This window comes from Xiphophorus hellerii, chromosome 8, assembly GCF_003331165.1.
Source record: "Xiphophorus hellerii strain 12219 chromosome 8, Xiphophorus_hellerii-4.1, whole genome shotgun sequence".
Lineage (NCBI taxonomy): Eukaryota > Metazoa > Chordata > Actinopteri > Cyprinodontiformes > Poeciliidae > Xiphophorus > Xiphophorus hellerii.
Window position 1 is genome coordinate 13697404 of NC_045679.1, and position 16252 is coordinate 13713655.

General features: G+C 35.6%; 1 protein-coding gene across 1 annotated transcript; it reads left to right on the forward strand.

Annotated features, from left to right (window-relative positions):
- Window positions 1-2080: 2080 nt before the first annotated feature.
- On the forward strand, window positions 2081-15996 carry pde6b (phosphodiesterase 6B, cGMP-specific, rod, beta). Its single transcript, XM_032569732.1, has 24 exons — window positions 2081-3876; window positions 3963-4212; window positions 4308-4619; window positions 5746-5898; window positions 7103-7192; window positions 7286-7426; window positions 7511-7585; window positions 7700-7764; window positions 7992-8058; window positions 8142-8189; window positions 9243-9392; window positions 9529-9672; window positions 10462-10527; window positions 10698-10847; window positions 10934-11041; window positions 11197-11306; window positions 11664-11751; window positions 11839-11939; window positions 12035-12142; window positions 12214-12277; window positions 12360-12434; window positions 13347-13430; window positions 13607-13760; window positions 14172-15996. The coding sequence occupies exons 2-24, from the start codon at window positions 4054-4056 to the stop codon at window positions 14222-14224; spliced, it is 2565 nt and encodes an 854-aa protein (XP_032425623.1). The 5' UTR covers window positions 2081-3876; window positions 3963-4053; the 3' UTR covers window positions 14225-15996.
- Window positions 15997-16252: the final 256 nt, after the last annotated feature.

Here is a 16252-nt window from a genome sequence, read left to right on the forward strand (position 1 = left end):
ACTGAAACAAACAGGAACATTTTTGAAGGTTTTTAGAAAAAATATATTATTAGTAATCAATTATAGTTCAATTTGATTTCTGAGTGGTACTTGAAAGCCTGAGACGTTGTTTCACAACCCACATCAGAGATTTCATATTAAGTGATAAATAAATTGAAGAAAATAATATTTGAATGGTTCTAGAAAAGCTGCAAAGAGTTTAATAAAAGTATATCTAAAAACAATAAAACAAAAACTAAACAATAGATCACATCTAAAAATAAACATGTGATTGTGCAAACTTAACTGTTTTAAAAATAGTGATGGCAATCGCTCTTAAACATCAGCCACTATCTGATCCTGATGAAGGAGAACAACTTATTGCACTTAATGAGAGGTATTCTGAGACACTTTGGGTGAAGAAGTCACGAAAGGTCAGGGTAAGTCTAGAAATAAACACAAGTATATTTGGCACTTTGGACAGATGGCAGAGTTTAGTCTGTAAACAAGCCCAAGTAATACAGTTAGATAATTAGATGAATAAAAGTTACTTAACTGTGGATGCTGTTATTAACCAAACTCGCTTTATCAATTACATACTGTAATTTCTCAATCACTAAGTATTGAAAGTATGAAACTTTGTTAATTCAATCCACATAGAGGGAGAAAGTAGACATTTGTTTATCTCTTTAAACAATCACTGGCTCTCATTCCCTGGTTTATCCCTAATCACTATCAGTCCAGTATATTGTGTAATTGCTAATTGCATAATAACTTATTATATAGCTGTCTGCTGTCTCACTATTATGTGTGCAGACAGAAAAGGTCAGTCCTGTAGACTGACTCTCACAGTAAAGGCTCTCCTCAGAGAGGAAGATAACAGGGAAGTCAGCCAAGACTACTGATCTATTTTATTCCATTGACTATATCAGGCACGTAATCCTACTTTTGCTGCTCAAAATAGATAGTTGACAAAACACTGATATAACAGTTGAATGGAAACTTCAAGGGCTCAATGCAAAATCTGTTAAATATGTTGCAGAAATTTCAATTTCTGTTTTGAAATTGTTAATAAGAACCAAAATGGGACTTTTGGTTGCACCACTAACCAATGGATTGAACACACAGCAGTGTGGAAACCCATTGCTCAGTTTTATTTCTTTTCCAAAGAGGACAAATTCTGATTGCATCCCTAGAAAGTTTAGAATAAAAGATCAAAAACTGTCTTGGCCAAGCTGGTGGATGCTGCATCCTGCTGCAGAGCTGATGGGCAAACTGGTCTAAATCTAGTGATGCATTGAGGCTGTATTTGATATGTGGCTGTTTAAAAATGTGTTTTATCTTATAGGTGTCAGTGTGACAAGCTGATCATCATTCATGGAGGATACGGCATATTTGTTTAGCTGCTAATATGATTGTGGAGGTTCACTGAAGGAGACATTGAAGATGTAATTTGGAAAATTGTAGTTCATCATTAAGAGGACTGAGGACACATGGAGAAGAAGCAGGGTTTTTTCCTTGCTGCTGAAGTAGTTATTGTATTCTGAATGATTAAGATTGGATCTCAGGAGAAAAAGCTCCAGGAAAAAAGCTCCCAAATAGTACAATATATCCCCAAAGATGAAATATATCATCCCTTCAGCTTCGGGTTTTGGATTTTCCCTGGTTCTACCCACTTTGCTGGGATAACTTTGATAGGGAAGCATCCAGGGATCATTCTTATTAGAAGACAGCTGACAAGAGAAATGTTGCAAGAACTTTATTATGAATATTTGGAGGATTCACTTTAACTCTCAAGTTGAAATATTACACTCATTTTGCCCGAATTTTCCCAGTTATTTGAAGCTCGAAGTGTGGTCAAGTTGAAGAACTTATAATTGTGTTTGCTTCCATCTACTGGGGCTTGTCAGCAGTGCAACCAGTGCAGTGGACAATTTTTTATTTATTTTTTGGGATTATTTGCTTCTAATATGTAAATTATGCCTAGCTTTCCACAAAAATAAAATACATTCCACATAAAGCTTAAGAAAGCACAACAACTATAGAACACTGTATTAACACCTGTTAATTTCAAGACCTTTCTTTTTAAGTCAAGAAATTAAATAGACATCATTTGCTTAACAGAAGTTTTTCAACTGCGCCACTGCGGGCTGCACAGTGGTGCAGGGGGTAACACTGTTGCCTCGCAGTAAGAAGGTTCTGGGTTTTTCACACTAGTATAAGCTAATGAATGGATAAGTGTTTCAAATGGACCCATCCTTATACAAGTTAAATAAATAATTATGTGGCTTTATTTGTTTCGCTTACTGCTTAAAAATTCATCTCAATAGCCAATCATTCTGATTCAAGCAGAATTACGCTCCAAGCACAATATTGTTACATGTTTACATTTTGTGGTGGAATTTACATTTATGTTAATTTCTCTATATTTATTCAGTAGGGGAAGAAATCCCACATTACTGTAACAAAGTCAACAATTCCACAATTATTACAAACCTGCTCTTAACATTAGGCTCTTGTTGTGCCAAATGTCCTTTCTCCTCTGCAGCTCACTTCATGGGTTCTTTAAAAGATTTAGGTCCAAAAGCTGAGATGGGGAAGGGAGAAGATTGATTCTATCTGTCTGATTAACCATCTCTACAAGCTCTTGTAGAAATTTCTTGAATCATTACCTAGCAAAAAGATCCACTAATGACTCATTTTCAGTTTACCATTAGTGGCACTTGGAATTGAACTTGAAATATCTTGGTAACAGTTCATGAGATTATTTTTTAGTAGAGAAATTGGCCCACAGCATTAAACGTCCTCCACCTTACTTTACAATGGCCATGAAATGCTTTTTAAACACATTCTACTTTCCTTTCAAGTTTTTTGTAGCCTGTTTTCCAAAACCTTGAAACAATGAAAATGATGTTCCACATACCATACATTAGAGTGTTATGTATAACTATATGCATCTAAATTTAATCATAGGTCAAACAAGAAAGTATCTTGTTATAGCACAAAATCACATTCACTCACAGTTTGAGAACTAGCAGGGCAACAAACTTACATTCACACACATGCATGCATACATACTTGTCGTTATGTATTATAGTGGCAGCAGATTATCTAGTTGACCTTTTGCTTAAGGTCTTTATGCAGCCTTATAATAGACGGGTCCTCCTAGCTCTGAATGAAAGGATTAGTTTTCCTTTAGAGGTGCATTACATCCCTTTTTTTTCATGTCAATCTGCAATAAAGATTGTTTGCAGAAAAAGAGTTTGGCTGGTGAGATCATCAGTGTCTGAAGAAAACAGAGGATCATGCAAAGGAGGCCTTGTTTAAAAGAGTTAAACAGCTTGTACAGGTTCAATACATTAACATGTGGGATATCAATATAAAAGACGCTTGCTTAAAATGAATGCGATTTCTATGGTGCAAGTGTGTGATTTCATTTTTTTCCATTGCAACTAATAGAATTGCTTCAACAATATTCAATTTTGATTTCATTAGAAGAATTAAAAGGGTGTTTCAGAAAATAAGCTTATCAAATCCTGCTGCTCGCCTGAATAAAAACATGTTACAGTCCATATTTACACTCTTACTAAGACCACAGTTATCAGGAGTAGAGTCATTCTGGTCTGAATGTACTGATCCAGAGTGAAGGCTGGGTACTTTGGCCCACATATCTGTTACTACATGATCAGCTGATGAGTTTAGCATAGGTAGATCCCTGCTAACCTTCAGCACTATATGCTGATGACAGAGGGATTGCTGGGATTCAGCCCTCTGCCTTCTCCTTAGGGCTCTCCCTCCTGCAGTCCACTCATCCAACTACACAGGGGGATTATTAACTTTTTTTTGGTGCATTTGAATGTGTTCACGCCAATTTCCCCCAACCTGTACATCACCTGGGTAAGATTTGCTTCTTTTCTTGAGTCGATAAAATGGTATTTGGTGTGTAAGTTGTTTTGCTTATTTGTGGTTTCTTGTTGGAGAAGCGGTTCCTCCATTCGAGCAGCACTGGAGCTTTATTGAGAACAAAAGGAAGAGGACAAGGAATAGCTGGCAGAAGAAGAGGAAGGAGGAACAATGGGTGTGCAAAAAGAAGACGTGGAGAAGTTTCTTCATGACAACCCTGAGTTTGCTACGAAATACTTTTGCAAAACAATGAGCCCTTCTTCCATATCGAAGATATCAGGATTCCCAGAAAAAGAGATTGACTTTGGAAAGCTGGAGGAACTTTGTCGAGTAAGTTATATATTTGATGATTTCTCAGGATAGAAGCAAAATAATCTTTGTGAATTTAAAAAAAAAACAAGATTATATTTCTCTAATTTTCAAAGGTTGAGGAAAGCCGAATAATGTTTGATTTGATCAAAGACATGCAAGAGAACATCAACATGGAAAAGGTGGTCTTCAAGATCCTGAAGCGGCTTGGAGCTCTCATTCACGCCGACCGCTGCAGCCTGTTCATGTACCGGCAGCGGAACGGCATCGGAGAGCTGGCGACGAGGCTCTTCAACGTCTCAACCAATTCAGTCTTGGAGGACTGTGTGGTTTCACCAGACTCTGAGATCGTCTACCCTCTGGACTTGGGAATAGTTGGCAACGTGGCCCTCACCAAGAAGAATGTCAACGTGAAAGATGTCAAAGAGGTAAAGTGGGGGCAGGGAGGTTGGACATCAGTTTGTGAGTCAGAGCAAAAAGATGAACCAGAGAGAATTACTATTAAGCTTTCAATGATGATGCACACAGCCTGAGACAGAAGCAAACGTAGCCAGCTGGACGCCCCTCAAATTTATTGAATTACCACAAAGTATTTCAGTCTCAAAACTTCATATTTGTTGTCAAGCACTTCCAAAACAAGTCTTCTTTTAAATTCACTCATAACATCTTCTGCAGAGTAAATAAATAAGGAAGGTAAGAACGTCGAAAAATGTCAGATGTTCAAATAATATGTGAACTGTGCTACTCTCTTGACAATTTAACTGATAGATGACTAACCTAAACATATTGTCTTAAATTATCATTTCACAAAGCTGGAGCAAATAAGCGTTAGTGATGATGTTAATTATATTAAACTAAGCTCCATCCAACCTCGAAGCAGCTCTGATCAAGAGTCTTGTGCTTCAGTATTTGGCTATTCTATCCAATATAACCCCCAATTTAAAACCTTAAACTAATATTTAAAGATAATCTAAAAGTAAATAATACAGATATTTGAAGTCTTGTGAATTAAAAGCTAATTTATTTGATATCAAACAATTTTAAATGTAGCATTTGAATTAAATAGAAACAAATGACATATAGAAATTGAATTAATTTGTATTTACATGTGCAGTCTCCCTGCTGTAGACCTGAACAAAGTGTGGTTGTAAATCTCATTGTCAGACATAATCCATTTATTCTCAGATCGCATCATCCTCTGCTGTAGCCATGGATTAGACGCTGCTGACATTTAGTTGGCTGTCAGCAGGAATGTAAAACAGATCAAAACTACTTGGTGTTATTTCCATGCAACCTATGTATTAAAATAAATTAATTGATTGCTTGTTTTCTAACCAAGTTTGTTGGACAGCAATAATAGCATTGGCCTATTTACTGAGATCTATTTAATATTTTGAGACATTTTCTAGTTAAATATCCAAAGTACTAAGATCCAAAGTACTTAAATCAGATGAACCACTTTTAAGAGGATAAGATTTTTCCTCCTAAACTCTTAATGTAGCATAAAAAAATGAGACTTTCACAAGTGCTTGTGAATATGTTCTACCTTTTCAGAGCCAGTATTTCAGTTCATTCGTTGATGAACTCACAGAATATGAGACCAGGAACGTGCTGGCAGCGCCCATCCTCAATGGCAAAGACCTGGTGGCCGTGATCATGGCCCTGAACAAGACCACAGGACCACATTTCACTGGCCAGGATGAAGATGTGAGTCCACAAGTTACTGGTGGCAACAGCTGATGACTGAGTATCATAACAGTTTGGATAAAATTTAATTCTTAGGAGCATTAGTGAAGTAAAGTAACCTAGTGCAGGTTCATGATGCAGGATTGAAACAAATAAAGCCAAACAGTCTACTATACCCTTTTATTTCAAGCTTAATTTCAAGATTTTTGTCAGTCACATGCAAAAGCTATTTTTGTAATAAAGTTTCATTTTAATGAACATATTTTTAAGAGACTGAAAAGTGTACTGAGATTGGAATTTAATATATTTTATAATTCTATTGTTGCATTATATATGTATCTGTTAATTATGTATGTAGATGTTTATTTTATTTTTCATCTATTTATTTAATTTTGAGCACTTTCCTATTCCATATTTTTGTAAGATGGGCAGGTGAGAAAAGAATTACCAATATTAGAAAACAACCAAAGGACATTCAAATGTTTTATCACAGTTACAAACTTCAATGTATTTTATGTTATGTGATTTAACCAAGAAAAGTAATACGTAAATGTTAAGAGGGAGAGTTTTAAAATTTAGTGTACATTTATAAATCTGAAATGTATTGAATCTCCTTAATTCTGAATAAAATTTGGTACAACCAGGAGTAAAGATGTTGAACCGTTTCAATCAGGGTTTAGTTACAAAATGACAGCCTAAGCCTTGGATGGTAAAACAACAAACATACCAAGACACATTAATCTGACTGAGCTGTTTACTGGAAAATATTTGTTAGAGCCCCAAAAAACTTGTTGATATTTGGGAGCTCTACAAAAATATTGACTCAAGTGGAAATGGAAAAAAAGCATGCCACACTTTAAATTTTAGTTGCATTCTGTACTCAGTGCATGTCTTCCCCATCCATGTGTAGGTTGGGTAGTCTGGGTTCCTCCCACAGTTTCTACATTTTAGGTGTGATTGTATTTGTGAATTGTTGTTGGTCATGCTTATCTCTATGATGGGCCAATAAATTATAGGTGACATTTTGCCCATCTGTAACTGGAAATACGCACTAGCTCCTCTACATACAACCAAATCTCCTTGGCCTTCGGAATTACATGCAACTTTGTGTTTCATCATATAAACGTCTTATGTTACATCACCTTTTGTGGTTGTATTGTGACAAAATGTGGAATCATTTTAAAGAAATATGACATATAAATCATGTTCCTGTTCCTGTCCGCAGCTCTTTCTGAAGTACCTGAAAATTGCCTCTCTGAACCTTAAGATTTTTCACCTAAGTTACCTCCACAACTGTGAGACACGCAAAGGACAGGTGCGGGCAAAAGTTAAAACAAAGGTTTGTCATTTCTTTGTCTGTATGTATGCTGCATTTAAATCGTGTGTTTGTCCTTTATGTTCCTTGTAGCTGCTGCTGTGGTCTGCCAACAAGGTGTTTGAAGAGCTGACAGACATCGAGCGACAGTTTCACAAAGCCTTGTACACAGTCCGGGCCTACCTCAACTGTGACCGATATTCTGTGGGGTTACTAGACATGACAAAGGAAAAGGTTTAGTGTATATCTTTATTTTTTGGTCAAATTATTTTGTGTAATTTACCATGAAGTTATTGACTGGCACCCTCCTTCTTTTAGGAGTTCTTTGACATTTGGCCTGTGTTGATGGGAGAGCAGCCACCTTACAGTGGACCTGTAACTCCAGATGGCAGGGTGCATTGTTTTCTTTAACTTTTCCTATGTTCTCATCACTCATCTATTCATTAAAAGTCTCTATTTTAGTTCGGCTTTGGTCTCTATTGCTAATCTATTTAATTTACCCCGTAGGAAGTAATTTTCTACAAAGTTATTGACTACATACTCCATGGAAAAGAAGACATCAAAGTAATACCGTAAGTACAAGTACAACCTTCTCTTTTTTATGTTTGTTTTATGTTTCACTGACCAGGACCACTGGTCAGTGAAAAAAACTTCAAACTTCCAAAATGAGTTTGAAAACTCATTTGAAAAGTTTTCAAACTCATTTGAGTTTAACTAATAATCACAGATCAGTAACAGATTGGAAATAATTTGTGGTCACATCTTCTGACTTATCTTTTTTTTTCAATTTGTCACAAAGAAATCCACCTGCAGACCACTGGGCCTTGAGCAGCGGCCTTCCCACTTATGTTGCAGAGAGCGGCTTTGTGAGTTTTCTTTTCAACAACTGCAGCGAGCTGCTGAATTATCTGAAGCCAAATTAATTAGTCTGCTCCTTTCTGCCCTTCAGATTTGCAACATCATGAATGCGGCCGCTGATGAGATGTTTCATTTCCAGGTGAGAAACTTTACATGCCTCCAGGTGCTTCACCAAGCGCTTATTTTTGTAAAAACTTGATGATTTACAGTTTATTGGATGACAATGGCTGGATGGATGGTCGACCTTAATGGCAGTAAATGCAGCTTGGATAATAGTGTTGAATAAAAAATCAACATGCTGTTGAATCAGTGGTTGCTGTTGGTGACTTAAAAAGCTCTAGCTGGTTTGCTGTAACAGTAGAAGAGTTTTAGTATTAGAGAAAAAACACATTTAATAAAACATTGATTGACTCAAATTTAACTGTAATATAAAAATACATTCATTTCCTTATGATAATAATGTACATTATATTTCTCTGGTAAAGATTTGTAACAGCTTCCAAGTACATTGGAAAGGAAATTAATAATTAGAAAAAAAACATGCTGTCATGCTATTACCATGATAATCTCATACATTATTTATGGTGGAAAGTATTTGGTCATACAGGAAAAAACAACTCACCTGGTTTATAGATTACAAAAAGAAAACTGTAGGAACTACACCTGTTTGAATGTATAATGATAAATTAACAACAATATTGAACTTTGTTCTATGCTAAGAAATTAGAAACCATACAAAACGTCCTTCCAAACTGTATTTTTTTTAGTTATTTAAAAAATAACTGCATTTGAATGAATAGGAAAATAAGATATATTAACTAAAAAAATAATTATAAAAATATTTATTTTAAACTATTGTTCCTATCTTTAAAGAATACATATATGTGGCATGATCATCAGTACTTTGTTGGACATGATCTGTACCAAATTAATATTTATTTTAAGTATTATCTCACCGATCATGTTGTTCTCTTTTCCTTGTTTTGTTAAAAACAAATGTGATTGTATCTGTCTGAAACTAAGGCATCTAGCTACATTTTGGTACCTAAGTACTTTGTTTGCTAATGCACTTAATTTCTACTCATTGACAAGTGTTTTGGAAATGTTTGGAAATTGCTGACTGAAATAAATATGAAATCTAGTTATACATACAGACAATTACAGACTTGATTGTGTTTTCTTGTCATCGCAGACAGAGCCACTGGATGACAGTGGCTGGACCATAAAAAATGTTCTCTCGCTACCAATTGTCAACAAGAAAGAAGAAATAGTCGGTGTGGCAACGTTTTACAACAGGAAAGATGGGAAGCCATTTGATGATCATGATGAAAATCTCATGGAGGTATAGCTAATCTGTCCTTGTTGGTTTGTACAATTGTAAATGAGTTTGTACAATTTCGTCTAATTACAAAGATCCATAAAAAATTCTTTAATAATATTCTTTGAAAGTTTTTCATGTTAATTTTTCTGATTCCCAGGCTTTGACTCAGTTCTTGGGATGGTCAGCTCTGAACACGGACACGTATGACAAAATGAACAAACTCGAGAACCGAAAGGACATCGCTCAAGATATGGTGCTCTACCACGTCAAATGTCGAAATGATGAAATTCAGAATATCCTGGTCAGTGATACTTTTACTTAAAAAACACCCACAACATTCTTATTTTCAAAGGCGCATTTTTACTTCAGGAATCCATTAGATTACATAAATAGAAATCTACCCCAGAAAACTGCCCTGGTATAAAGACAGTACTTTTCATATTAACCTGGATGATGCTTTGTTGAGAGAGCTAAATTATTTTCCTCACATAATATTTTTGTTATTTCTATTTAAACATTTTTGGATTTTAATCTGCTTAGGTTGAGATGCTTTAGCACTTTTCTAAGTCACAAATTGGAAAGTGGATTTTTAGCATTATGCTCCTGAGGAATTTTTTGAGCATTGTTTCTTGAAGATTAATTTCAGAGTAACTGGTAAGAAGGGATTGGCTGCAAAATACATGAAAACTAATTTGGAGAGACTTTAAATAAATTAAGTGACATAAAGCTATTGTGAATTTTTTGTCGTCTGCAGTTTATTGTACAAAGTGTCAGCATTTTATTTATACAAGTTCATTCATCGTTGGCAAAAGTGAGTCAAAAGACAGACTACAAACAGCCCACAAAGTGTTAAAGGTTCAGGGTTAATAACTGAAGTAGGATAATGAATCAAGGTTCTATAATGGAGACACACATTAAATTAGACTAAATGGATGCATTAATTCTCCATTCTTCAAAAAGCACCATAAAATGTCTAGTATCTTGATAGAAAAGTGTCAGTAATTTTTATTTGCCTTTTAAATGTTAGGATTTTTCATATTTTATTCCTTGAGTTTTGACTGGTTTAATTATATAAATGCAATTTTTCCAGAACACAAGAGAGGTCTATGACTGTGAACCCTGGGACTGTGAAGAAGAGGATCTTCTTGACATTCTGGTAATGTCTGAACTTGTGTATTTTGGGTTTCCAACTATAAAGGTTTCTTTTATTTAGGAAAAAAATAAATAAATAAAATCAGAGTGTGAGACTACAGGCATAGAAAATATTTCAGGCAAACATGGTTTTTATTCTCACTCAGCTTTCATTTTCTGGTGTCATCCTTTTAGAAAAAAGACCTGCCACGTCTTATCAAGAAATTTGAGATCTACGAGTTTCGCTTCTCAGATTTTAACTGCACAGAACTGGAGCTGGTGAAATGTGGGATCCAGATGTACTACGAAGTCGGTGTAGTGAAGAAGTTCCAGATTCCTCAAGAAGTAATATAGTTGCACATGTAAACAACAGTTATTGTTGAGAGTGTGCGCAAAAAGTTTGAGATCTTAACTCTTTAATTTCCTCTAAGGTGCTGGTTCGTTTCATGTACTCAGTCAGTAAAGGCTACAGAAAAATCACCTACCACAACTGGCGTCATGGCTTCAACGTGGGACAGACCATGTTCACATTGTTAACGGTATCAGTTTGAATATTTTTTCAGTGCAGTGCCCATTTATAAAACACTAAAAGAAAATGAACCAATTTTCATTTTAACTAGTTTAGTTGTAGCTTATTCTTCAAAACATAAATATTTCTATTTTGCACTGCATATTTATTTCTTTTTGTCCTCAGACAGGGCATCTGAAACGATACTACACAGACCTAGAAGTCATGGCCATGATAACGGCAGGATTCCTGCATGATATTGATCACAGAGGAACAAACAACTTGTACCAGGTCAAGTAAGTGACTACAGTCTCACAGGATATCTCTTTCCACATTTAAATTGAATACTTTGTATTAAAAAGTTGTAACCTATTGTGAACTACAGCAAACTACTGTAAATTTCTTGTGCTTGTAAGCAAACTGAATCATAAATTCTTACTGAGCCAGTTTATTAATTATGGTTTAAGTTTTGCAACAACTCACCAATTTAAGTTATTATTGCGGTGGCAAGCCTGAGTGAAAGGCAATTTAAAAATACTTTTGAGTTAGACTTCTTAAGACTTGGCTTTTCACTTGAGTCAGACAAGGGTTCAGTTGTCATGTATTATGTATATGATATATTTAAGCATTTTCTTTTTAATTGAATCCAACAGATCTGGTAATCCTCTGGCCAAGTTACACGGCTCCTCCATCCTGGAACGACACCATCTAGAGTTTGGAAAGTTTCTTCTCTCTGACGAGGTAAAGAGATGTCGTTTAACCTAACATGTAGGCTACGTGTCTTACAGTCTCTGAATATACCGACCTCACTTTGTATTTCATCTGCAGTCACTGAATATCTACCAGAACCTGAACAGGCGGCAGGTAGATCACGTGATTCATCTTACCGACATTGCCATCATCGCCACCGACCTAGCTCTTTATTTCAAGTGAGTAGTGTCTCTCACTTTTCAGTCCAGTCTTGTCAATACATTTTTCTCTTGGTTAAAAATGAGTTAAAGTAATTCATCTTCTACTATCACAGGAAGAGAACAATGTTCCAGAAGATTGTGGACCTTTCAAAAACATATGAAGATGAAAAGAAATGGGTGGATTTCATGTCTCTAGAAACAACCAGAAAAGAGATCGTCATGTGAGTGAAATGAAACCAACTCAGGCGTCTACTGTCCATTAGGTTTATAACCTGGATAATGTTTATTTCAGGGCCATGATGATGACAGCATGTGACTTGTCGGCCATCACGAAGCCCTGGGAAGTGCAGAGCAAGGTAAGAGTAATGACAATAAAAGGTTTAAACAAAGAGGGAAGCAGGTTGCTAGCAGATAATGAACTGAGTGTGTAATTTTCAGGTTGCCTTGTCTGTGGCGGCAGAGTTTTGGGAGCAGGGTGATTTGGAGAGGACAGTGCTGGAACAGCAACCTATTGTGAGTTTGCAAGTTGCAGTTCCACCAACATTGCATAAATGGGTGTTATAACAAAAAAGGTAGTACACTGCATCAAGGATAAATTCAGCACCAAATACAAGAATCCTGCATAATTATCGGCACCCTGCAAAAATGTTTTACAAAGATTGTAAAGAAATATGCATTTATTATACTATAGCATAATCTCACATGGAAAAAAACAGATTAGTTCAGCAGGAAGCTTTGGATCTCTCACTTCCTTTGCATACTCCTCACTGGCAAGAAAAAATAGGGTTCTTGATTGGCTTTGTCACAGTCTCTGTCATTTAAGCTTTTAAATTATTGCTCTGACTGTTAATGTGAGTTTATATGGACAAAAACTATTGTGTTGTAGCTATTTTCTGAGTTATAATGGCTAACACTCAAATGCTTTTCTCAAATGTTCTATTTTTTTGTTTGTAATATTTTGAAGACCATCTCAGAGAAATAGACCTTTGCATCACATCAGATTTAAAACTAAGAAATTCACGAAATTATAAATTACCATTTAATTCCTCAAAGCTCTTTCTCAATTAAAAAAAAAGTAAAGTATTAATAAATATATGCTTCAAAACATTTATTTTATAGTAATGGTTACTATTACTTTACTGGGCCTGAAACATGAGATAAAAAAACCAAAAACAAATAGGTGTAATTTTTTTAAATTATTATTTTGATCTGAGATCCTGCTTCTCCAATCAGAAATTAATTTATGTTAAACATTTTTACCCATATTTACAAAATGATGGTGGGAGTAATGTAGGTAATATCTGGGTGAATAATAATATTTATAGACAAGAGAAACTGATCGCCTGATAACTAATGAAGATAAAAGAAATTGCTTCCATCATTGAGTTTTCACTAACAATGATTTGATTCTGTCTTTTCCACCAGCCCATGATGGACAGGAACAAAGCAGCAGAGCTTCCAAAACTACAATGTGGTTTCATTGACTTTGTCTGCACATTTGTCTACAAGGTATTGCCTACAATAGGTCTTAATCTATACAATAGGTCTTAATCTATAAAACAGCAATGCGTGCTATGTTTGTGTTGATTTCATAGCAAAACAACGGGTTTGACCAAAACCCACCATCTGATGTAATTCTCATTTTGTTCCCCTTCAGCCATTTGTTCTTAATTTTGTCTTCTCAGGAATTTTCTCGTTTCCACCCCCAAATCCAGCCTATGTTAGATGGTATCCTTAACAACAGGAAAGAATGGAATGCAAAAAAAGAGGAATACGAAGCTAAACTCAAAGCCATAGAGGAGGAGAAGGCTGCAAAAGAGGCTGCTCAGGCAGCAAAAGGTAAAGTGATCCTTTAAACTCACTGCTCTGTAACAAACGTTTGTTGCCATCTGATACTTTGCACTATCCAGCTTGACTTAGACATAAAACCATGTACTATATGATCTCTGTAAGCCACTGTGGATTATGCCAATAATGCATGTTATAAGGCATGAATGTTATAAAAAGTGAAAACTCTCCTGACAATGGTTCTGTGTTGTTGAAAGAACATCAGCCCTTAATTTTGCACAAGTGGTTAAGATTAGCTGTAGGTTCAAACTTCTCTGTTACAAAGGAAAAAGTTGAAGGAAGAGCACTTATAAGACCAACTTTACATATTTGAAAAGTTTAAATAGGAAGAAGCTCTGACTAATGTGTAAACAACTACACATGTAAAAAGTAACTTTTTTTATTTATTTATTCTTCACATAGCTGCTGCAAACAACCCGAGTGGTGGAGGCTCCAAGACCTGCTCCGTTTGCTAAAAGACTCTAAAGGCAGAAGCTGAGAATCATCTGAAAAGAAATATTTTGAATATTTTAGACTGACTGGCAAGAAAAAAGCTCTAAAATAAAGAAGTTGGATATGTTTGCAAAGCCCCAAAATACTTATAAGCTTCCCACAGTCATAGCGCGACGCCCAGGAGGAGCGCAGCAAATGTCACAGTCAGACAGTGGGGATTTGGGAGGGTTGCCCCATTGGACTGTCAATTATTGAAACCACACAAAAAACCTTGTAAAAGTCAACATCGGGTTAGTGTTCTCAGCTGGGCTGCGCACAGAATAAAAAATTTGTGGGGTTTAAATGATCCCATCTTTTAAGACCACAGAAGAGTTAAAGAGTGCAAGTTTCAGTCAGAGAAGAAAAGCCTGAACAGAAAGAGCTCTGCACTTCAGCTAAAATAATGGGACATGGTAAAACATCAATCATTACTGGGACATCACTGAGCCCCTGAATCAAATTTTGTTGTATTTAACTTTAGACTCCTCTGAAAATATTGTTTTGCATTCTGATTTCACTTTTGTTTCAAATATGTTGTTTATCTTTTGAGAATTACTTTTAGGTACTTGACAGGTACAGACTTAACAAACTGTCTCTTCTGTACAGATAATACATTTTTGTATATGTTTCTTTTGTTTGTATTGTTCCAGCAGATGTCACAAGATAATCATTGTAAATACTTTACATAGCCAATGGTAACCTTGCCATGTACCATATGTACTGCATTACATGACAGAGAAAATATAGCTCTATTACATTTTTTTGGACAAGATCAGACTGTAAAAAGGCCTCTTAGAAAGTAGTACATCTACATCTTCCAGCAATTGTTTTCAATGTTCACTCTTTCCAGTCACTATTTACAAATGAGAGTGTGTTTACTTTGATTGCAGTGATCTACAAGTACAATTTGCTACAATTAGCAAGGCAACTTGCCATGTGGTAATCATGTGCAATAGATATGCATGTTTCCAATCAACACAATCTGTAGCTGCTTATCTGTGATGCCTTTATAATGTCCATATGGAGTCTGTATGTGTGTGTGTGAGAGAGCGAGAGAGAATAGCCTAGAAAACCTTGAATAAAGTGAGTAGATCAATGTATTTGGAAATAGATCCTGTTCAGGGACATTGGTGGGTCCAAGAGAAAAACTGGGATTCAAATTCTTTTGCATTTTATCTATTTGGAATGAAATGCTTGTCTTAAAGAAGTAAGAGCAAGAAGCTAATAAATGGCTTTCAAAATAAGCCTGTACTATGTCATGCAGGCACTGCGTTGAGCATGAACGGAATGCAATCCACACATCGCAAAGAATGTGGAAACTACTCATTCATAAGATCAAGAAACTGAACCCAGGGCTCTGGTGCTGTAGGGCAGCAGTGCTACCAACCATTCAGACTCCTGGCTCACAAAGCTGTTTCAGTCAAAAGAAAAGAGTAACCTGACTTTGTGTAACGACATGTACATACTGCCTCTACACTTGTAAATACAATATTTTTAAAGGTGAAATAGTAGCGCTTCCAGAATTGTATTGCTCTTATTGAGCCATGAGTTCATGCTTGTTCATTTTCCACTTATTAAAGTGAGATCTGAATGTATAAGATAAAATATTAGGTATTAATGACACCTCTATGTGCTGTTGATACATCTGTAACATATTTATTGTAGTTATTTTAATTTAAAGCCAGCGAGTTAAAGCTTGCCTCATCGTCTGGTCCATGTGTACAATGATGACTCAAATAAAGCAAATGTATTTTTATGTTGTCATGATGCGAGTTGATTCCTGCCATTCCAAAGTAAAACTTTACAGAGGATGAAGCTGAATTTATTTAAAAGAAAAAACAAAACAGATTTTGTTTTTTTAACCAACAGAGGTATTGGTCCAGCTGTATTAACCTAGATACTGAGAGATAAAAAAAAATGTTTCAGCATTGAAACATGAAAATTTAACAGTCTGTCTGTGTTTTGTTGTCGTTTGTGTCAAACAAGATTTCCATTCAGAGTTCATAATGAAG

Excerpts from the sequence above, each read along its gene's own strand:
- pde6b (XM_032569732.1), top strand. The coding sequence starts at position 4,054 with ATGGGTGTGCAAAAAGAAGACGTGGAGAAGTTTCTTCATGACAACCCT. Across the intron at positions 7,193-7,285 it reads GTGAGACACGCAAAGGACAG|CTGCTGCTGTGGTCTGCCAA; the intron begins GTGCGGGCAAAA and ends TGTTCCTTGTAG. Across the intron at positions 11,042-11,196 it reads CCATGTTCACATTGTTAACG|ACAGGGCATCTGAAACGATA; the intron begins GTATCAGTTTGA and ends TTTTGTCCTCAG.